The sequence below is a fragment of the Cyclopterus lumpus genome, chromosome 5, assembly GCF_009769545.1.
Source record: "Cyclopterus lumpus isolate fCycLum1 chromosome 5, fCycLum1.pri, whole genome shotgun sequence".
NCBI classification, from domain to species: domain Eukaryota; kingdom Metazoa; phylum Chordata; class Actinopteri; order Perciformes; family Cyclopteridae; genus Cyclopterus; species Cyclopterus lumpus.
Genome location: NC_046970.1, coordinates 15,386,239 through 15,409,076, shown reverse-complemented (window position 1 = coordinate 15,409,076; position 22,838 = coordinate 15,386,239). Strand labels below are relative to the sequence as shown.

Sequence of the window (22,838 nt, the reverse complement as noted above, 5' to 3'; positions counted from 1 at the left end):
GTGCCACAACTGTCAAATCTAGTCTCTAAATAGTTATTGTAGGACATGGCCAGCAAGTTTGTTTGAGGGGGAGGGACAAACACTTCAAAACCTCTACTGTAAAAAGTTTATACTGATTAGAAGACTGTCAGGAAACAGGACCTTAAGATGCAATTTTTGACATTCACACTTTCAAAACTTTAACAAAAAAAATAGTGCACCCCAAAACTTACAGAGGCCAGTCCTGGCATGGTCTTCTCCAGATTGAAGAATTCATTGAAGTCAAAGTCTCCAGTCGTCTGTTCAGGCAGAACATCAGGGTGGGGAACCTCTTGATCAGCAGTAGACTGCAAACCTGCATCTCGCTCATCTGCCTGTCCACCATTACATTCCACTGCTGCACAACAAAAAAGGCAATCTTAAGTATTCCTAGAGCAATAGAAATAGCAATACACCGGTTATCAAAATAATAACATGCAGTTAACCGATTATACAAAATGTATTAAAAAAAGAAGTTAAACTGCATTATGCTTTGACATACCTTCTCTTATGGACTCTGCCCGCTTCCTTGACCGCTTGGACCGGCGCTTATCATCCTCAAGGATTTTGTCATCAAATCCAATGAGTTCAATTGTCTCCGACTGGCTGGTGGGACCTGCTGAGAACCACTCCGGCTCCTCCTCTGCATAAGAGTCATTCCTTCTCCTTTCATTAAACACCCGTTTGTCACCAAAATCCCTCTGCAAATGACGAGACAATATAATATCGCCATATCAAATAGATGATACAAAAACTCAGATGCAAATAATATATTAAATGAATGTGACCATTCTTAGAGTAAACTGTACAGAGAAGCAGGACTGTTATGTCCAAGCAGCATGTTTCTCATAGAAAGTGTTTAATAAACACTAGAGTAGTGAGACAACAAGAAAACTTGTGAACAACCATTTTAAAGCTTAAGGCTTTTTTTCCCCATGCATAGACATCTCTTTATAATCTTTACAGGGAGTTTTGTGACAAACTACAGGACGTATGCATTTGGTGATTTTGCAAAACTCTTCCGTGGCAATCCTACTTGCATTAACATTTTTTTTTAAAAAGCCAATCTCAATGTACTGAACGCCTCACTGTCTAAACACTATACAAATACATTCTGGATGGACTGAAAAAAAACAAACACCAACCCTGAATCTTTTATCCTTAAAGTCTCTCTCACGTTCCCTCTCTTTCTCCACACGGGCTTCTCTCTCAAAGGCTCGGGCAGCAATTATGCGGCCACTGCCGATTCTGCGTGCCCCTCCTAGACGAAGACTCTCATTCTCCTTATTTTCCAGGGGGCTAATTGGACGACGAGCGTGGGGTGCAATTGCAGCATTGCCTTGACATCCACCTCCAAAGCTGCGTCGCTGCGGGCTTAGTATGACATCCAGATCATCCTCCTTTAACCGCTCTCGAGGATCTGAATACAATGCAGCAAATAAGCTCAGCTTTAGATGTTTAACACCAACGATCACATCATAACCAAACCAATAAACTAAAGCAAGCCTAGATTAAGGAAGATCTTCCAATTTTCTCAGAAGAAATATCATTAATTTCATTTCTGCCACATTTACGTTGTTGCCTTACAATAGCATGTAGCTCAAATACTTATTTAGCTGCTGAATATTCAGGAGTTGTGAGCGTTACAATTACAGAAATCTTTTCTGGATAAGAATTATGATACATCAGTGGAACACCTCTGACAAACATCCTGCAACAGAAAGTAAGATCAAGTTGTGACCCATGTTTTGGTTTAAATCCTACTCTTTAGATTTCTGGCTTTGGGTTATTTACCTGGAATTCTTCGTTTCAAAGGAACTCTGTCATCCACATAGTCCTTTTTAAAACCTTCCACTGGAGAGTTACGCTCTGAAGTGGGATACAGTGAGGCGTGCCACTTCTCAGGGTCCCAGACACCATCACTGTATCAAAAGACCATTTGACACAATTAAAAACACTCAATCAGCAAGACAATTTACTAAAATGATATCACAAAAAAAAAAATATATATATATATATATATATATATATTTTACATGTTGCATATATATATAAAAAATAGCTAATATAGGACACAGCTTATATGTTGAATGTATTTTTTGTTTCTGGCCATTATAAAGACCAATACAATCTAACTGCATTTAGTAAAGTTAGCATGGCCAACATAATTTAAAACCAACTACAACAGTGTTTTTTAATCTTTTATGTTAGCGAAGTGGAATGCTAATTTCTAATCATACCAGCTATTTGTCTAAAAATCTATTGCATACTTTGATCTGTATGCTAAGATGTGGTCAAACTTATGCTGCTGAAGTTAGACCACATGTGCTTTGTTTTATATACTGAACTTGAGTATGTTAAATTTAATCCACTTTTTTTCCATGCCCCCACAGAAAGTCATGCTTACCTGTCATATTTCTCAGAAAGACATTCTGGTCTTTCATTTGAGACTGGCAGTTCTTTTATTTCCAGAAGCTCATCCTGTATAATAATTGATGATAAGAATTAGTTTTTAATGGTCAGCTGTGAATTCACATATCAGGAACTTGGCTGGTTGTTGTTATTCTACAACACACGTGCACACTTTGGTCAATTGGAAAAAAAAAGAGCGCAAAGAAGAACACTGTATGGCCTTTATACAATATCATTGGTATTTCTCATTACCTTGGTGTATCTGTAAGAAGCTGTGGCTGTTGGCTGTTTAACTTGGTCCACAGCAGCATCACCATCCTTCTGCTCGGCACAAGCATTGTTCTCCATGACCGATTTCAGACAGAATAAACTCCCAGCTTCCAGCCCAAGAATTAATTAGTTCCTGTTGGAAACAAATTTATTTAAAATCTAAGTTTATCAAGCAGCTACATTGAGTTAATTTAGAAAAGGTCTGGACCATATAGTCTTGATGATAAACGTATTACTTTGATTGCTTATGGGTATTTAACTTGTTTGGTAAAAAGCAATCCTGCTTCTTACAAGAACATACAGCCAACAGATTATAATCATATGATCAATAAACTCCACCTCATATCGGGTTAACTTACATGAGGACAGTTTTAGCAAACGCTGCTAGCCAATTAGCAAGTTAATTGACAACAGCCATCGACCGCTGACATGAGACGTGACACGTCAATTACCATTATTTACCTAGCCGTAGCGCTAATTGACTAATGGCTTGTAAAGTTAGTATCTGGACCATAAACGAAGTCATTAAAAAATGCATCTCACGCCAGTAACGTTACAGACCGGTGTTACAATCTGTTGCTAACGTTGAATTATTTATCATTTAATTTACCAGGAAAATATAGCCTAACAATTACCCCATATATTGGTTAGCAAAGCTAGCGTCCAACACAGAGTTAACATGACCATCATCCAGGGTATCAAACGTAAAATGTGTAGAAACGCCTGGTTAACCAAGTGAGTAGCTTTAGAAAAACACAAAATACCAACTTACTCAGTTTAACTGTTGTGTGGACCACTGGTTGCTAACGGCCGAGTAGCGGCAGTTCACGTTAGTTAGCTAGCTAAGCTAGCACCCTTAGCTAGCTAGCTAGCTAGCTAACTAACTAGCTAGGGAATGGGGATAATGCCCACCCAGCGAGTACCAAATTCGTAAACCGGTTGAGTTGTTTCAATGATATCAGCAAACGCACACTGTACTGGGGTAACTAAACAAAATAACACAAGTCCAGGCAACAAATTAATTTACACGGTGACTGTGTAATCTCAAATTATTGTCTGCTCTTTCTCTGTTTTCTAAGTCGTAGCAGCAATTTTCCTCTGATCACCGCTTTAAGAAGGTCCTAGGAAAGATTACATTGTGCCCATTGCGCCTTTGTAAAATCCTATATAGTCTGGTGTGTGTTAGCCGTGTTGTATACTCATATTTCAATTTATAATATAGTAATCACGTGTTGCAAGTAAGATATTCTTTGCAGCTATACAAACTGTGGTAGAAAATCTAACATGATGTGTAGGGGTTTAACTTACACTGAATTTAGAATATTTACAAGGCAATATTTAGGGCACCTACTCATTATCTTGGGGTTTGCCCGATTTGTTCAAAATCATAGCCGTCTCCCGATGCTTCTTTGTGAAAATGAAAGACCCCGCCCTCACGGGCTGTCTAGGTCTGACATTGTGCGTAGCCGTTACACTGAAAGGACCTCGGGTGCGTTCCAGACCTTCTGTCTTCACCACAGCACAGCGATAATAAATATGTCACAATTAAAATATTGTATATTGTAATCTTGTTCAAAATAAGGCTTTATAACATTTGTATCAGCTCCAGATTCAAAGGATTATTTAACAGTGTAGAAATGCCAGAGAGACACATTTAACGCCCTCAACCTGAACTCAGCGCAGCATGGGAAAACGTTCATTTACCTTTTGCCGTTGACGGCTATGTCTGGAACAGACCCTAGAGTTCTACCCGTGTTCACGTGACAAGGAAAACCAAACGCGCGGCACTTAGTTACCCAAACAATTTGTCCACATTGATGAAGGTTTTGATTTAGTTTTATACTTAAACATTTGGTAAAATGTTGGTGTTCATGTTTATATTAGATTATGTACACTGGTGGTCTGGTGTAATATAATGCAAAGTTACGCCAGGGAGCCAGATCCAGTAAGACCCCGACCAAGAAGTGTCAGTTCTGGTGGTGAAAGAAAACAAGTCCTCAAAGTTCATACAAGAAAGCTCCTTTACAGAGTTGGATACAGCTGGAACAAAGGTGGAAGACTCAAGGAGCTGAGAATAAGGTGCTGAGACACTTGATTTACTGTATTATCGCTCTCATCTTATCATTCATAACTTAAACAACCTTTTTCAACCACTTAAGGCACTTGGCAAGAAAGTTCCTGAAGATATGGATGCAGAACACCTTCGGCCGAATTCTCCCTCATAAAGCCAAGTAACATGTTAAACTCATTTGTGCAAACTGGAGTCAATTAAATAAGAAGTAATGTTATCTTTAAAGCTAGGATAAAAGTCTGTTTGCTGGGTTTCAAATGTGCTAACTGACCCTGAGTTCTCTAATCCAAGATTACATGTCACAGGTCCCACTATAACACCAGGGTCTTGAAACGAGCCTTTGCAGGATGGAGAGACGAGTGGTGGACGTCCAGGAGGGAATGGAGTCTTGCAATGCGGGCAGAATGTCACTACAGGTACAGGATACAGTCCTGTAACTCAGTCAGCTGTTCACAGATATTTGTTGTGTCTGCTAATGTTGTGTTTTGTGTTTCAGGTATTATCTGTATAACTTGGCATTCCATAGCTGGCAAATGTTTATGTCATTGCGCAGGGAAAAGAAGAGCAAAGTCCACACTGCTCAATCATTTGGTATGATGTTTGCACACACAATAAGAGTATATCTAACTGCAAAACCTTATGTTTTGTTAGATATCACAAGCCGCTGTTTTGTTCTAATTATTTCCTAAATAGCTGACAGGCAACGGATACGTCTAGTTTGGGAACGATGGGAGGTTTTTACAGAAATGAGGCGAATGAAGAATAGAATGCTTGAGTCTACACTTGAGCACAAAAGACTTGCAACCCTAAAGTAAGATCATTCATAATATTTACAATTCATACACTTATAATGCTTTGTGAATTATTGGTTTTTAATGCTAATATGTTTATTTCACCTGTGCAGTTCAGCGTGGAGATTATGGAGGACTCGGCTGCAGCAGCATCGAGACCTTCACACTTTAGAAGATCAAGCCCTGAAACAGAGGGTGCTCACTTTACAGAGCAGGGTAAAGATATAATCCAACGCACACATGATCCACATGCTGTCAACATTATGTGTGATGAATGCTGATCTCCTTACTTTGTGCTCTGCGTGATGTCTTTTTTCTTTTCTTTTAAAGACTTGGCTTCACTGGAAAGAAATGCACACAGCTGCTTGTTGCCAGAAAGAGAAAGAATCCAAAGCTGCACTTCACTTCATGCTCAGACTGAAGAAAAAAACATTGCATGATTGGAAAAGTTATGTGTCTTCCCTCCAAACCAAGAAAAAGTCACAAGGTTGTTATAAATTACATTCCTAGTGTAATATACACCACAAGTTCATCCATACTATACCTCATGTGTTCTCATTTTCAAGCCTCAATAGTTTTTTTTTATAATTCCTAACTTTCAGCTGTGGCACATCTTGCCTGCGATCTTCGTCTGGTAATGATGTGTTGGAGTAAGTGGAGCAGTGCGTTGCATCGTAAACGATGCGAGGAAGACCGTTTGCAGGCTGCAGGGCATTTGGCGATAAGGATCACTAAGCGCCGAGCGCTGGAACGCTGGAAAGCTTGTATCCTCAGCCAAAAAAAGATAAACACATATTTCATTTTCAACCAAAAACAGCATCAAATGTAGTTCAGTGAGGGATAGTTTGGGCTTCTAATGATCAGAACAGTTGTTTGATTCTTGAGCGTGTCAGTAGATGTGTCGTTGTGCAGAGAAGAAGCTGAAAAAAACAGGATTGCAAGTCGGAGTCATCATCATCATCAACTGGTATGACGAAGACCGACTTAAGCAACTGCATATAAGTCGAAATTGTGATCATTCTTCAAAGTATTGATCGCAGTGTGTTCTTGTTGCAGCATGCTGGACTGCAGGGACTTTCTCTTAACGTCATCAGAAAAAAAACACACCGACTGAGCAATAACATGGCTGTCCAACATTATCATCAGACCGTAATAATGAGTGCTCTATCATAATAATACTACTGTGTCAAAACATATATCAAGTAACCTTTCTAAAAATGTACTCTTTTTTTCATAGATAACATGTAACCATTGGAAGCTGTGGCAGGACCGCTTGGAGGAGGCTGAAGACAAAAGTTTCCAACCCCGAATAGAATTGGCAGTGACTAACCACAGGTGCTTTTATTTACATTTAACTTGCATTTAAAATATAGTCGTTCTTCTATGTTGTAGCATCCGAGCTGTTGTTCCTGTTGTTCTCTTTGCAGCACATCTCTGTTGAGCAGATGTTTTCACCACTGGAGAGGGAAACTTGCTGAACAGCAACACATGCAGGTATTTTTAGATCCAACAAATGAGAATAAGGACACAGAATATAAAAGTTAATTCATTCATTCAAAATGTAGCCAAACAATAGGTGGAATATGAGTGATGATATTTGACCTTAACTCTTACATATAGTTGAATTGCAAACTCAAAAAGACGCTGTTTTTCTGCAGGAATTGGAGCATCGTGCCGACATTTGGTTTGCGGAAGGCATGTTGCCTCTGTGTTTCAACTTGTGGGTTGAGTTTACTTTACAGAGAAGACTCCATAAACAGAGGACACACAAGGCAGAAGTCTTTCACCAGTGAGTTATGAACCCTGGGCTTTGTACTTGTGTGATTTATTGCTGTCTGTTGCCTCCACACGATTTGTTTGATCACTGTGTTATCAGGCGGCGTCAGTACTCTTTGGTGTTTTACTCCTGGTGGGGAAGATTAGAGAAACACAAGGAACGGATGCTCTCTGAGCGGATGGTATGTTAGCTGGAAATGGAAGCACAAAGTACTGCATGTTGTTTATTAGGAGCTCAGTTGTGTGTCAGATACTGACCGATAACTCGTTGTTACCAGGCAATTCTGCACGTGGAGCGCTGCCACTTGCAGAAAGCCTGGACTCACTGGAGGCAACGGACAGAGCAGCAAATTGACGAAGAGGAGAAACAGGAGGCTTCAGAGCGTCTGTACCGTCACAGACTTCTCCACAGGTCGATGACACAGTGGAAGGACAACAGCACTGAGATAAGAGACAGGTGAACCAACCGAAGAGCTGCAGAAGTATTTGAGTAAAGTGTGGTGAAACTTGCTCGTCTGTCGACTGACACATGTTTTTGAATACTCATATCAGGAGGAATCGAGAGCTGCAGGCTTGTCATCAGGGTGACCTGCGCTGCATGACATTGGCTGTGGATAAATGGAAGAAGGTAACTCTGTAGTACTTGTTTGTCCAGTTTGCACAACATTTGTTCAAGCAGCAGCTGATAGACATCTGTTCTTTTGACTCGCGGTTCAAAGAAAGACAGACGGTGGTCTGGAAAGTTGTAGAAGGAAATTTTTTTTATGTGTTGCATATGCATCTAATTTATAACACAGCTCCCGTGTGTTTGAAATCGAATTTGTGTATCAATATTTTGTGCGTGCGATAATGTTTCTTGTGTGTTCGGTCAGTTTGTTCAGTGCCGGAGAGTGAAGAAAAGCAAAGTGAAACAGATGCAGCGTTACCATGAAGTTAAACTCCTCAAAAACACGTTTATTGCCTGGAAGGTGTGTGGGCATCTGAAATCACACCATTTCTTAAGGTTGGAGTATTAAAGATAAAGTTGATGCACTTTCGCCCGCTGCGTTCACAGAAACACCACCTCCAGATGTCTCAGATTTATGGTCACGCAGAGGAACTTTACTGGCAACATAAACAGACATTTCTCAGGTATTGAACACAAATTCTTACGTTTATTCCTTTACAAGATCTGACGTCTGCTCCCATATAATCTCCATCTGAATGATTTAAGCCAGCTTTACTTCAATGACATCTTCTCAGGACGGTTCTGTGTGTTTGGAGGGAGAACGCGGTGCTGCAGACAGAAGTCAGGCTCACAGAGCAGCGAGCGCAGAATCACTTTCAGCACTTCCTTCAGCTTAAGGTTATAAAGCAGTCCAGTGCCCTCCATATGAAAACCTGTCATGGCTATTTCTTTGTGGGAACCTTTGCTTATTGATGTCTTTGCACTAAATCTGTCAAGGTGTTTCTCGCTTGGAGGGAAGCAACAGCATCTGCAGCTTCAAAGAGACACCAGCAGGGGGAAGCAGTCAACAAGGCTCAGAGGTCCATAAATCAAGGTAACAACACATGCAGTATATTTTCAAGAACATTTTCATGTTTATTTTCTGTTTCAGATCCATATTTTCTGTTTCAGATCCATTGTTTTTATATGAAATTGACTTCCCTAAGCGTTTGGAAGTTTAATGCAACTGAACAACTTTCAAAGATGATACACAAAACAACCTAGTCTGTGATGAAGAGAAACCCTTGCGCAAGGAAAACCTAATGATACAGACGAAACAAAAGAGTTCTTTCACAAAAAAAAAGTAAAAACTTTAAGATTTTAAACATTCATCACAAAAAAAAGTTTTTCTTTTCAATCCTTTCTACAATTATCTATTTCCCAGACACGTGTGAGCCATCATCATCTACTTTTGTATCATCTGTTTTTAGAGTATTGCACCTCAGATTTGGCAACTGCTGCTGTTGTGTAAGTATACTGTTCAGATTAGGCGCATGTACCTAAATTGTTCTACACTTTTTCTGTGTTTAGTGCGGCTGCTGCGTTCTTTCAGACGATGGAGGAAGCAGACCAGGGAGGCTCGGCGAGAGAGGATGTGCATGGAAAAAGCCAGGCAGCAACATGACTCCAAACTCCTTTCGAAAGCACTGAAAGCCTGGAAAGACCATCGCAACCAATTACAGAAAAACAAGGTTGTGACTTTAATATCCCCGAACTGTTATATAAACCCCCACTGTAAACTTCTCAACATGATTTATAAAGATGTGATTATTTCATAGGTAATGAGACGACAGGGAATCCTCTTGCTGAGATTAAAGATGTACCAGACGTACTTTGACCAGTGGAAAATTAAGGTATGTTTCCTTTTCAAACCCCAAACACTTTAGCCTCTTAACTGTACTGATTTTACACAGAAAGATTACTGTCTTGAAGAACTCAGCTTAGCTTGACTGATATTAGTGACTAAAAGTCAGGATATCTCGGCTTCTACTGTTTCTTTTTTTAATTATCATTTTAAAAAATGTCTCTCACATTTCCCCGAACGTTATTGAAGTATAAAATCGCTTGCGTACCCCCTTAAAATATACAATCTCAGCCAACTGTAGTTTTTATTTGTTTTTGTGATTTATATGATGTTGTTTCTTATGGTTGTCCAGCTCTATACAGTGGAGGAAATGAGTATTTGTTTTATATATGTGTGTATGTGTGTATATATATATATATATATGTATGTGTGTATATATATATATATATATATGTATGTATGTATGTGTATATATATATATATATATATATATAGTCAGATCAATATTTGTGATTTTATATGGTGCCGTTAGACTGGCTGTGACTTTGGTTTCCTTCCCGCGAACAGCTGCAGCACAGACGGAGAGAAGCTAAGCAGACGGAGCGAGCGCTCTGGCACTGGTCCCTCACACTTCAGGCCAAGGTAACATTTGCCTGCACAGATGTCTTTCACTGCAATATTGAGCACTGAGTTGGAGAATTTGTGCTCACGCCTTTTCAATATTTTGTGAATTTGCTGCAGGTGTTGTATGGCTGGAGGCTGCAGGTCACAGAGCAGCGCAGGAAACAAGAGCAGGCGGCCAGCGCTGCTCAGGTGTACAGAGACCAGCTGCTGAGGGAGGGCGTGACATGCATCCTCACATATGCTGCTCACATGAGCGATCTCACAACGAGCCTAACGCAGCACAGCCAGGAGCAGGTTTGTTGAGTTTGTGTCACTTCAGACGTTAAATTTGAGTTTTGTTTCATCAAGTCTGCCTGTGTCCTGCAGAAGTCACAACATCTCCAGAGAGTGGTGAAGCGTTGTGCGATGCGGTGGAAGCAGCGGGCACTGTGTAAACGTCAAAGAGAGCAAGAGGTCAAAGGGCATTCACCCAAAAAGAGCGTGACCTTCTGTTTGGCTACATGTGCATCTGACTCAGAGGAGCAGGAAGCTGAAGATGGAGTCCTTAGCAAGCTGCGAGTGTGAGTCTATCACAAGCTGTGAATCTTTGTTCAATACTTGGACTCTTGTCTAACAGAGTTTATATTTTTTTGCAGACAACTCAGCCGTGAGCCTCGACGTCAGCCACGACGCTGCGTGTCTCCACTGAAAATAATGTACAAATATCTTTTTAAATATGTATTTCAAGTTAGAAATTAGCTTTTAATAAAACGTCATGTTTCTCACTCAGCAAAAGGAACTGACAAAAGCTTCTTATTTTTTATTTTTTTCAGCACCCAAAATCCGACTGCCGTCACCAACACTGAAGCAGCCCCGAAACCCTCGCAACTTAGTCGTCCTTCACAGCAAGACCTTCGCACAGCGTCGTCCTGCCTCCATCCTCTATCCACACGTCAGAGCATCATCATCTCTAACGTGTCACCATCTGAACCGAGCATGTCCACTGTGGACTCTCCTCAGGAAACCCAAAACCAAGGCGTTCTTTTACCCCCTTCTGCTTTCATGACCACTGTGACTGAAGATATGGTAATAGTCACCTGTTTGAATGAGTTCAAAGCTAAATTAAATAACTTGACTTGGTTATGATGTCTGCTTTTTTTTTCTTCACAAGTTGAGGAAGAGTACTAACAGCTCAGGTTTTGGAGATGCTCCTCATCAGTTTGTCCCTGCGTTTGAACAACATTTGTCAGTTTATTCAGGTATGATGCACTTTTATTCCCCAGTATGGGTTATTTTTTTGATTCACTATAAAATGATATGATTGTCTAGCTTTGAATATACAGAAATCACAAATGCCAATAAACTTTTTTTGTTGTGCTTTTTCTAGATGAACGTCGGAGAGCAACCAGTAGAGGAAGTGTAGAAGATCTGGTGACGGATCCAACTTCAGCTCTGACCAGAGAACTGCTCAGTATTCAGCTGGACATGGTGACATACCAACAGGACCGGAAGCAGCTCCGGTATGAAATCTGTGACAACAGTTTTTTAATTTCTCTCAGGTTCTCGAACACAGTTCACAGTGATGGATATGTGATTGTGTGTGTCGACTCAGGGCTTGGCAAAGACTAAAAGAGGTCTTACAAAGCTGGCTGCAGACCAGTGGAAAGGAAGAACAAATGGAAAAAAATGCTGTATGTCAAGAGTTAAAGGAGGTAAGAAGATAAGATAATTTGACACTTATGAATATTGCAAACAGAGCGACTGCACTGCAGAGTGTTGTTACTTCAATTTGTATTTTACACTTTAGAGATGATACTGTAGTAATGATTGATATACTGTTCCTTAATTGTTGCACCCCAAATCTTTAAATTCCATCAATACTTGTGATGTTGTGGGGCTTAAGTGTGAATTAGCAAATTTGTATCTTTATCTTTTAAGTGTTTAATACCTTCTCACTACAACCAACTGTGACCCACAAATTAAAAAAGCAAATGAGAAAAAATAAAGCTAAACTGTTTCCACACACTGTGAGCAAGACTGACTGCAGTTCATGATCAGAAAGAAATACATTTAACTGTTTGAGTTTGTTTTATTATGGAAAGAGACAGGCTTGTGAGGTGCTGATCATGAGGACAGTTATTTAAAGGTGACTGACCAAATCACGTATGCTTATCGCATACATTTTTCATGCCTTCTTTGTGGTTTCCATTTGAACAATAAATCATCGTCTGTGAAAAAGCCAACAATGAGAGGGTCACATGAGGAGAAGTGGCATGAAATCAAAGACTCAAAAGTTATTTTACTGGTATCACAGCCAACGTTTTTGATGTTGACAGTTGGAGGAGCGCATCGACGGTCTGTCCACTGAACTGGCGAAACGGAAACCAACAATGTTGCGACATGCAAAGAGGATCCAGCATTTACAGACTGCCCTCTAGTCTTCAGGAGCGGGTTTTCTCCATCAGAAGACAGAAGAGATGGAAACGGATCGCTCTGTGTTTACAACATTATCTGCTTAGATCACATTTCTTAAAATAAAACAAAGACTGACACAATAATTGAATTAGAAAACTTTTCACCAGCTGTTGCATATTTTAGAATTAACATGTATACTTGTACCACTGCACTCAGTTTGTAATTAAAACATATCTTGATGTCCATATATTGCTTTTTATTTCTGTTGAATGCCATGTAAACTGTATTGACTGATCAAAAGGCATTGTAGCCAAGTTCCTTACAGCAGCTTTTACTGCGACATTTACACAGATGACAGATGGTGCTAAATACTTCCATATGTGTGGAAAAAAAAGTAACAACTTTTTCAGCGGAGCTGCCCTTGCACAATAGGCTTTCTATTTATCCACTAGCACCAATGCCTCTAATACTTTTGGACAACAGTTTCAGGGATATCCGACTAAGCGAAAAGACAGCTGTCTGTTGAGCTAAATCTTTGATATACAACGGGGCAGAATGCAAGGACTAAATGCCATTTTACTCTTTTTCATCTTTGTCTGCTGCATCAGGGGTGAGTTATGTTACTAAACTAGTTTATTACTTTCATGATTAAGTTATTTTATTTTCCTATTCAGTCTCATGTTGTAAATAATATTTGTATTCTTTTGTATATGTTGAATTGGTTGTCTATGGCCAGATTGCTGCCCTCTTTGTGTGGATATTATTAAAGTTGATTTAAACTTTATATATGTTGTACAATTATTTAATTGATTTAGATTTTCTTCATGAATTAATGCACAAAGAAATGCATTAAATAACTGCATCTTACTTAAAAAAAAATAAACATATAAACCAATTCTGTTATATTTTGTTTAATTTGTGTGGACTGTTTGAACTTCCATGTTAGGTAAGAAGATGCGGTGGTGCACAGTGTCGGATCCAGAACAGAGGAAGTGTGCAGAACTAGCTAAAGCTCTGGTGGCCGTGCTGCCGCCCGCTGCTGTGGCAGCTTTCGCCAGACTCTCATGCATACGAGTGTCCAGCACCACCGACTGCATCGACAGGATCAGGGTGAGCCATCTTCCATCTAAATGCAGTGTCATGTTTTTACAAATTCACAAAGAAATCGATTGAAAATGCCAAGGTGCATTTCGTATTAAAGTCTCAGAGATAAATAGAAGAAAAAAAATACGAGTTGGAAAAGAGACGTATAGAAACGAGATTGATGAAATATATATTTTGTAATAAAATATTAAGATTATCGTATAAGTCTCACATAACTTTTGCTGTTGGACAGATCAGGGCAGGGGGTTTATGAAGCCTTCTGCAACAATGAACAAGGCCAGTTACAGTTGTGTTTAGAGCTTGACTGATACTGGATGTTTGTGGCCAATACCAATATTTGAGTTTTAAAAGAAATCAGATGACAATAAGACAACCAATATTGTTTTGTTAGGGTACACTTTTTGATAAGAATCCCATATATTTGGTAACAAAATTATGAATAGGGTTAGTCAGTGCTCCCTGCTGGACATTAGATGTGATGGAGTGGAGATGAGCTGCTTCTCAATTACATGGCTTTGGCATACACAGTAAGCCGATACCCAGAGGATTTATCAGTTTAGCTCTATTCTTGATGAAAACCTGTTAACAGGGCTAGAGGTTGGTATGTGGGATGGAAGAGCCAAAGTTAATTGTCCATCTTAACTGAAAAGGTGTTTCAACAAAATGTCCAGAGTGATGAAACCCCTTCTTTTATTAACTATAGTGAGTTCTTCTTTGAGTCCTCCTTTCACTAAAACTCACTGTCTTAATTCTTCGTTTCAGGCAAATCGTGCTGATATTGTGACGTTAGACGCAGGAGAAGTTTATTCTGCAGTGAAACAGTTTGGCCTCGTTACCATCGCCAAGGAGATATACAGTGGCGGTAGGTTTACTTCAGATTTCTGAGTTACTTCACTATGTCTTTTCAGCACGAGTGTCTGAGTGTCTGTCTGTGTGCCTGCGTGCGTGCGTGTGCGTGTGCGTGTGTGTGTGTGTGTGTGTGTGTGTGTGTGCTGAGTCCTGCAGGAGGCTGTATTCTGTCTGTGGCTGTGGTGAGAAACAGCAGTTTGGACATCCGATCCCTGCAGGGCCTTAGGAGCTGTCACAGTGGGTTTAGATGGACGGCTGGATGGAGTCTTCCCCTCGGCTTCCTGCTGTCCCGCAACTACCTGAACTGGTCGAAGGAGCAGCCCCTCAGTCGGGGTGATGCAATTATAATCAGCTGCCAGTGAGAACAGTAGCGTGTGGAAGTTTCTTCTTGTTTTCTATTTTGGATTTTTTGGTTTTATGGTCCCCTGACTTGTTTTTCTCCACTCGACCAGACGTCAGTACCTTTTTCAGTGCCAGCTGTGTTCCTGGAGCTGCTGCCATGGCACCAACTCTGTGTTCTCTGTGCCAAGGCCAGAAGTCCTACATTCGCCAGAAGAATTCCCACTGTGAAATGTCCCACAGTGAGCCCTTTTACAACAGCCATGGGGCCCTCAGGTCGGCCTCAACATCGAATCAACAAAGCTCTCCACTTACAACCCACATTTGCTCAATTTCAAACACGTCCAGCATATAAATAAATGGCTCTTTTGCTCTGTCACAGATGTCTCAGGAGTGGGGCAGGAGATGTTGCATTTGTGGACCATTTAGCCCTTGAAAGTGTTCAAGGTAAACTATCTTATACTATACTTCTATTGTATTTTACCATTCATGTATTATGTTACAATTAAAGGTCTTTTCTGATGCCACATGGGGGCAAAGGGTTTAAGATACTGACCATGTCACTGCAACGTCCCCAGTTTGAGTCCAGATTTTAGTTGCAAATTCTGTCTATTTAATAAAGGCATAATGACGACCCTTTCTGAGCAGGCCTCTTTGGACCACTAAAACTCCCAAGGCGTAGCTCGCAGATGCATCAAAATACATCAAAACGTGCGGCCTGATCGGGAATCGTGTGCTATTTCGATACTAAGAGATCGGCCCGGCGCTTAGCCCCCAAAACGCCAAAAAACGGCGAGAAATTGTCCCATCCACTTGAATGGGGTTTCGGAAGAGAAAACGCTAATCTACGCTAATCTTTGTGCCCACACTGTGTCTCCATACATTAAGGTAGAGAAATGATTTAAAGTTTAAAACGTTAACAAATGGATGGAGCTTATTTGCCCAATTGGACATTTTTTCATTCTTTGTTCAAGTTTCGGAAGATTTCTGGGCTGTTTCAGAGTTTATAATGGGTGTGTATGTGGTTGGAATGTTCAGCTCTAGAGTAACAGAGCCAACTGCCAGAGTGTGCGAGGAGCAACCGAAAGTCCAAAAAACAAAAACGTATTTTGCCACAAGTCTCACAGTCGGCACTCTATTTACACCATTTATGGATCAAAACGTAGGGAATGTTGTGCCGGTCCTCACATGTGTCGATAGAATCCACAATGTTTCCCACATGTGTCAGGAGAAGCCTTAACGAGCGAGCAAGTCCTACTCTGCCCCATCCGACTCCATTGTAAAACCAGAGCCAGATTTTCTTTCTTTAAAGAAGTGAGAGCACTTTGTAAACTGTGATTAAGCCGTCATATCTAAACCCAAAAACACATTTAAGGACACGTACACGTTCACAAAAGCCTTGAACCTCTCCTAATGTCCACACTTTTGTGATCAGAGTTATGGTTTTCTGTGACATTCCACATTTCAACAGTTTCTTTTTCATGAAATACCCAGATTAGTCAGGGACACACACCTGCTCAAACGTCACGTGCGCGCGCGTCAAACATCACGTGCGCGCCCGCACATGTGTGTCGTCTTTTATAGAGAGATCAGAGGAGAAAGAGCTTCACAGTAACTCCGGTTATATTTACTCCACCAAGATAACAAATATATCAGCGCGTTCGGCTCAGTCTTTCCTCTCTATTGATAATACTAGTAATTTGTAATACTCTCTCCTTCCCCATGCCACACCATCTAAATTTCTTGCGAAATGTTCTAGTTTTTAGCTACAACTCATGTGTGGTCTCCCCTCCTTTGTCCCGCCTCGAGCCAGGTATACCTGCGTCCCTATCACAGCTGGTAATGATTGAAATGTCCAGCGTCTGCCACTTTAAGTGATAGAGATACAGTAGAAATACAAATGCAAACTTAAATATTGACCATTCTAGGATCACTGTCTTGTTTGTAAAAAAATTAGTAGAATCAAATAACATCCAGTGTTCAGTAGAACACATTTGGAACCAAACAGCTGCTTAATAATAACACAACATCCTGCTGACTCGTAAGATACTGACCATGTCACTGCAACGGCCCCAGTTTGAGTCCAGATTTTAGTTGCAAATTCTGTCTATTTAATAAAGGCATAATGACGACCCTTTCTGAGCAGGCCTCTATTCTCTGTGTTCTCGCAGACAGTGATGGAGATGAGTTCAAGCTATTATGCACAGATGGCACACAAGCTCCTCTCAGCCATTACAGAAACTGTAATCTGGGTCGTGGTCCAGGAGGCGGAACGGTCACCAGATTTAACTTTCGCAAGATTGCTAGCAAATTTCTGTTGACTGTACAGGTAATTATTTATTTTGTTAATTCGTTATTTCCCCCACTTTTGCCCCACAAATATCTAAAACTTTGTTTCCATGCTACATGTTCATATACCCCAAAAAAATTCTTGAAGGATTCTTTATTGTTGCTTAGATGCTGTTTGGCCAACGAGGGAGAGAGAGACGGCGCTTCCAACTCTTCAACTCATCTTCCTTTGGAGAAAACAACCTTCTTTTCAAGGACTTGACGGATAAACTAGCTGTTCTGCCAGATGACATGGACGTCAGTCAGGTGCTGGGGCTGGATTATGTGGCACTCCTCAAAGGTCTTGGACATGAAGGTGCTTGTACCCACATTGCTATTTTTTAAATTTTAAAACAGACTGATTGTATGAGCTCATTGAACCTGTATGTGTGCAGGGAGCTCACTGGAGGACAGTGTTGTACGATGGTGCTGTATTAGCCATGCAGAGCAGAAGAAATGTGAGCAGTGGGCTCTCAATATTAAGTCAGACCCGCTGGTGTGTGTCCAAGCCATCTCAATGCGCGACTGTATCGAGAAAATTAAGGTAAGTCATTCAAGTGTGAATCCCAGGATCTCGGGATGCTATCGTTGTATCACATTTGAAAAAACACTAGAATTCTGTCTACAGAGGGATGAGGTGGATGCCGTCTCCCTGGATGCAACTCACTCTTTCATCGCAGGAAAATGTGGTCTTGTCCCTGTAGTTACAGAATATTATGGTGAGACTGCTTACATTCTCAAAACACATTTTACTCACAGCAAAGAGGCTTCTCAAAAAGCAAGTCATTATTCCTGAAACAATCAGTCACTTCATCTATTATCAGACTGACATGAGATTTATTTTGCCAACAAGTTTGATCATTTATCGGTGTTTTAAGTCATCCATGAAGTAAAAATTCCAACATTTGCTTGTTTCAGCTGCTTAGATAGGAAGATTGTTTGCTTTAATACTGGTGGGAATTAGTATATATATATTGTAGTGTCACGGGCTGTCGCTAGGACAGGCTAGCCTGGGGCGGTGCAAAGAGAGAGATGAACACAGGCACGTCCAAGGGTATTTAACAAAAAGTCCAGGTTTATTTCCCATCCCACCAGCAAGGTAACATCCAAAAACAACAAAGTATCAAAAAAAAGGTCCAGTTAGGTAACACAAAACATCCCGGAGGAGAAAGTGGTTAATTAACCAAACAAAAACTCAATCCTGGTGAATCCAGGCTACGAGGTCCTCTCCCTTGTTGTCCTCTTCCAGGTGCTCGTGGGTTCACCTTCCGCTCTCCCTTAAGTCTCCCAGCCCTGCCTCAATCAGGTGCCTTAAGCAGCTGCAGCTGGGTGAGCGGTGAGGCAGGCTGGGAGATGTAGTTTTTGCACTGGTGGCCACTCTGTAGCGTCCCTCCATTACCTGTCCCCTTGTGATGCCACAATATATATATATATATATATATATATATATATATATATATATATATATATATATATATATATATATATAAGAAAACATGCTATTTGAAGACCTTACCATGATCTCTGGGAAAATGTCATGGTCATGATTTCTTTTGGATTTGTAGAAATTATGATAATAATAATAAGGCAATTTATAAACAACATAGTCGTTCAAAATTGAGAAGCCATGACTGCCCATGATAATAAAATATATAATAATAAATGATAACACAAGTGCATTGGGATTAAAAAAAAAATATATATATATAAATCTTGCATAAAACAAATGATGGATGTAAATATACACCATCCAACTTGTCCTGATTTTCATCATTAAGATATTTTAATTGGGGAAAATTCAACCTTCAGTTGCCTTTCTGCCTGCAGCACTTGATACTGCAACTAACCACCATTTTCTACCCAGAGTTTTCCCTATTTCTTTTACATTTTATAAACTAAACACTTTTTAATTATCATTACATTCTCTTCAGTCGTAGTCTTCATTGATTAAAAGACATTGATCTGTTTCCACTATGTTCTCAGGAGGAAAATGTGTCCTTTCTGAGGGATCAACCCACTTGGAGACAGACGGTACGACAGCAATTTGAAAAAAACAACTTGCAACAATCCTAATTTATTTTATTCAAATGGCACCTTTCATACAATAATCTTGGTATCTAATGTGATTGTCTTTACATTGAAAACGGCCACCGCCTCTCTCCTCAGTGTTGCCCTCAGTGGTGGGTGTGGCAGTGGTGAAGCGCTCCAGCAGAAACGTATTCATGGGGAACCTCGGAGGCCGCCGCTCATGTCTTGGCCACATGTACAGCCCTGCAGGCTGGCTGCTGCCATACAGACACACATTAAGCCTGGAGCATAACAGCAGCTCCCCCTGTGATCCAAACCAAGGTACTGTTTCAATCCATTCATGTGCATGAATGGATTACAAAGTGTGAGGGGGCCCACTGACCTTCACCCACAACATAGCATTTAAAGAGACACGTACCAACCAGGAAGAGACTCAAAATGAAACAAACAAACAAAGAAACATAAAACGTCTAAAGAGCGACACAAAAAGATATAAAACTACAAAGTGATGCAAAATAACCACAAATTGACCACAAAGAAACGACTAGAGAGACTGACAAAAGGACAACAAAGAGACTCACAAGGACAATGGAAACAGGTAAAACAACTACCAGAGACTCAAATTGTCTACAAAGGGACACAAATCCACAGAGAGGTGCATTGCGAATACAAAGAGACACAAAACAACAACAAAAAGAGGCTGTACAACTGTAACGTCTGTGTGTCTTGCTCCTAAGTGGGAGAGGTGGCTGGGCCCTTTGCATGTGTCTTTAGAGGGGCTCGTTGTCTCATATTGTCCCCCAATGTTCATGTGGAGCTGCATAATAAGCTTTATTGAACCAGAATGTCACTTCATATTTACAATAGCAGTCCTCTTGTGTTTGATCTCTTCCCTGTGTGCTGTGACCTTTTGACCTTTACACTTTATGCTGTTGGTATTTTAAGCATATTGTTACACACACGCACATACACACACAGTTTGTCACTTTGTGTTTTCTCAGTGTACAACGACGTGTTCTGGAAAGGCTGCCTTCCTGGCTCTCAGGGGAATCTGTGTAAAGTGTGTCTGGGAGGCACCGTGGAGGCTGCCACCAAACGCTGTGCTGACAACCACAATGAGCGTTACTATGGCAACATGGGGGCATTAAGGTATGTGCCCACCTGAACAAAAGCTTTCGGTTCATAAGCGATTGATGGTGTGGAGCCTTTACAGGGTTTTCGTGAATATTGCATATCTTTTGTGGTATCCAGCCATTAGGACAGTTTTGGTTTTGTTTGACTTCTGCAGTTGATGTATGAGGATTAGGTTTATGGTGCTCCGGTAGAACGTTTAAACTTGTTCAGCCTCTGCCTCCATTTTTGAATAGACGCCAACGTTTTTACAGACAAATTTCTCAACCCTTGAGCCATGGATGTCTCTTGACACTTTACTGCCTGTTCCTAGGTGTCTGGTTGGAGATCCCAGTGGTAAAAGCTACGGCGACGTGGCCTTCCTCGAGCAACACAACCTTCTTGCAAACATCCTCGGTAAGATAATCAAGATTAGATGTTGACATAAACATGCACGCTGATGCTAACATGTACTGAATGTATATTAAGTAACTTGTTGTTGCAGGTTTAAGTTCCACTGGTTGGGCAGAGGGGTGGACGTCATCAGACTACGAGTTGCTTTGTGCTGATGGTCGTCGGGCCCCGCTGTCAGAGTGGGAGAGCTGTAACCTCGGAGACATCCCACCGAACAGCATCATGACGCGATCAGTGCTCACGGCACGAGTGCACGACTTCCTCATAAAGTCACAGGTCAGCTTATGGGAACAGATTTTTGTTTGATAAATTGGAGTGTTTCAAATCATGTCCTATTACACATTATGTGGACTGTCAACCCTTAAAGCTGCAGTGTGGGACACATGGAATAGGAAAGTCTTGACGATGTCTTTCGAGTAGCCTTGTGTAAAATGCCACAATGCTTGCCATTGCATTATTGGACAGGTTCATTTCAGGTCACAGTTTGATGCTTTACTTTGAGAAATATAAATACACAAAGAAAAAGACGTATATCTCAGATGTGTAAAGTATCACAAGCAACTGTACAAGATATTTTCAAGATGTACATGATTGATTTAAATCAGGAATTATCTAAACAGTGAAAAAGTACAAATCTGACCAGACATTTGATTCCAGCTTTTGTTTATGCTGAAATCATAACCGACAGTTAAACTATGATCTTTGGCATCGCGGAAAGGAGCGGGAGGGTTTAGGTCCATATTTACTTGCTCTCTTTCTACCTTATAGGAAACTTTTGCAGCCAACCCAAACACAGAGTTCAAGCTCTTTGAGTCTCTGCAATATGGAGAAAGTGATCTGCTGTTCAAAGATGCAACTCACTGTTTTATGCACACACGCCACATGGACTACCGCACCATCCTCGGAGAGGAGTTTTACAGTCATGCAGAAACGGTCTTCAACTGCACACACTCTGGTACGACTGTAGTCAGATACACCTGCTTGATTCTCAAACGAATAATCACAATACCGCCCACATGCTAATGTTTATATGTATTTTCCTTATGGCAGATATCTTGGAGTTTTGTAATCAGGACGTGTGCAGCATATTCTAATGGACACACAGAGGGGAAAGTTACTTTTCTCTTTGCTACTCAGTGGTTCAACCCTTCATCCACAATCTTGTTCCATCCAAATCCGATGTCTGCAAACCATCACTGGTATCGCTTCAACGACATTCTTCTTTATTCCTTATTACTATTGATACACGTTAAAGGATAAAGACAATCAACTTTCAGATGCCATTGTAACTTAAAATGTTGTGTAATGGCACACATATGGGTTTGAAATTGATGTGTAGAATATGGATATGTAACCATGTGTTAAATTTGTACATGCATCAATTATTGGTGTGAGACTGGTAATATAAGATACATGGAGATGCCATTTTAAATTAATGTCTATAACTATTGTTTGTTAGTCTTAAAGGAGCTCTTACACTTGTTTACAGACTGTTTGACATTGAAGCTTTGGTTTGAATAAAGATATCCAAACTTCACAGGAAGAACAACTTACTACAACTATGACTACTGCACATTGCGTTGTACAATGTAACACAATGTAATCCAATTATGTTGTTGCTATTCAGTGATATTTTTATTTATTACTTAGTTTGTCTGTGTTTACTGTCAGCTCACAGCTAATAGTGCTAACAATAGCTAAAGTTAACTAGTGAGTTACCTCACATGAATTCAAAGCGCGAAGGGCTGGCGTGACTTACTTATCTTCTCAGGTAGATGTTACTCCCCGATATCTTTACAAAGCAAATAGTAAATAAGCAAATAATTTATAAGCAAATTGCTGCTATATTAATGTTCAGAATGATAAATACAGCTCTTTCAAATATATGGATTTCTTTGGACTACAATTTGTCATCTAGAATAAAATGGATTTAATGTGGCTTCAAAGTATAAATAAATATAAATATAGTGATGTCTACAGACGACAGCGCGACTGTGTTTGGTGTTACGTACAACCTGG

The 22,838-nt window shown here is 40.4% G+C and overlaps 3 protein-coding genes across 7 annotated transcripts in view; 2 read left to right on the top strand and 1 right to left on the bottom strand.

Annotated features, from left to right (window-relative positions):
- The window catches only part of eif4enif1 (eukaryotic translation initiation factor 4E nuclear import factor 1), a 14,937-nt gene extending 11,099 nt beyond the window's left edge, over positions 1-3,838 (bottom strand). For both annotated transcript variants that reach the window (XM_034532252.1, XM_034532251.1), the window contains exons 1-7: positions 3,473-3,838; positions 2,683-2,833; positions 2,426-2,499; positions 1,813-1,940; positions 1,164-1,438; positions 521-719; positions 213-376 (exon numbers count right to left, since the gene is read on the bottom strand). In XM_034532252.1, coding sequence (XP_034388143.1) covers positions 213-376; positions 521-719; positions 1,164-1,438; positions 1,813-1,940; positions 2,426-2,499; positions 2,683-2,778 — 936 coding nt within the window. In that variant the 5' untranslated portion in view covers positions 2,779-2,833; positions 3,473-3,838. The remainder of the gene's footprint in view (positions 1-212; positions 377-520; positions 720-1,163; positions 1,439-1,812; positions 1,941-2,425; positions 2,500-2,682; positions 2,834-3,472) is intronic.
- A 333-nt stretch (positions 3,839-4,171) lies between these two features.
- On the top strand, positions 4,172-12,892 carry sfi1 (SFI1 centrin binding protein). 3 transcript variants are annotated; one of them, XM_034533194.1, is made up of 31 exons: positions 4,172-4,779; positions 4,860-4,931; positions 5,063-5,187; positions 5,268-5,362; positions 5,465-5,582; positions 5,676-5,778; positions 5,893-6,049; positions 6,165-6,326; positions 6,459-6,529; positions 6,619-6,711; positions 6,800-6,897; positions 6,990-7,056; positions 7,221-7,351; positions 7,439-7,520; positions 7,617-7,795; positions 7,891-7,966; positions 8,211-8,306; positions 8,393-8,469; positions 8,581-8,683; positions 8,783-8,879; positions 9,356-9,516; positions 9,604-9,678; positions 10,197-10,271; positions 10,371-10,547; positions 10,620-10,813; positions 10,889-10,948; positions 11,066-11,318; positions 11,404-11,491; positions 11,620-11,752; positions 11,845-11,944; positions 12,569-12,892. In XM_034533194.1, exons 3-31 carry the CDS (start codon positions 5,165-5,167, stop codon positions 12,668-12,670), a joined length of 3,246 nt encoding a protein of 1,081 aa, XP_034389085.1. In that variant the 5' UTR covers positions 4,172-4,779; positions 4,860-4,931; positions 5,063-5,164; the 3' UTR covers positions 12,671-12,892. The 3 variants fall into 3 exon arrangements, 2 of the variants coding, with proteins under 2 accessions (XP_034389085.1, XP_034389084.1); XM_034533193.1 differs by having other exon boundaries at positions 4,191-4,779; positions 5,077-5,187; XR_004609506.1 differs by lacking the exon at positions 12,569-12,892 and having other exon boundaries at positions 4,191-4,779; positions 5,077-5,187; positions 11,483-11,491.
- Positions 12,893-13,023: 131 nt separating this feature from the next.
- zgc:172271 (uncharacterized protein LOC100000381 homolog) lies at positions 13,024-22,372 on the top strand. Of its 2 annotated transcripts, XM_034533195.1 has the most exons (17): positions 13,188-13,257; positions 13,594-13,757; positions 14,514-14,613; positions 14,757-14,933; positions 15,053-15,215; positions 15,322-15,386; positions 17,111-17,268; positions 17,397-17,583; positions 17,663-17,811; positions 17,896-17,986; positions 19,251-19,298; positions 19,434-19,616; positions 20,297-20,444; positions 20,740-20,822; positions 20,911-21,095; positions 21,588-21,774; positions 21,870-22,372. In XM_034533195.1, exons 1-17 carry the CDS (start codon positions 13,203-13,205, stop codon positions 21,911-21,913), a joined length of 2,187 nt encoding a protein of 728 aa, XP_034389086.1. In that variant the 5' UTR covers positions 13,188-13,202; the 3' UTR covers positions 21,914-22,372. The 2 variants fall into 2 exon arrangements, with proteins under 2 accessions (XP_034389087.1, XP_034389086.1); XM_034533196.1 differs by having other exon boundaries at positions 13,024-13,257; positions 21,588-22,372.
- Positions 22,373-22,838: the final 466 nt, after the last annotated feature.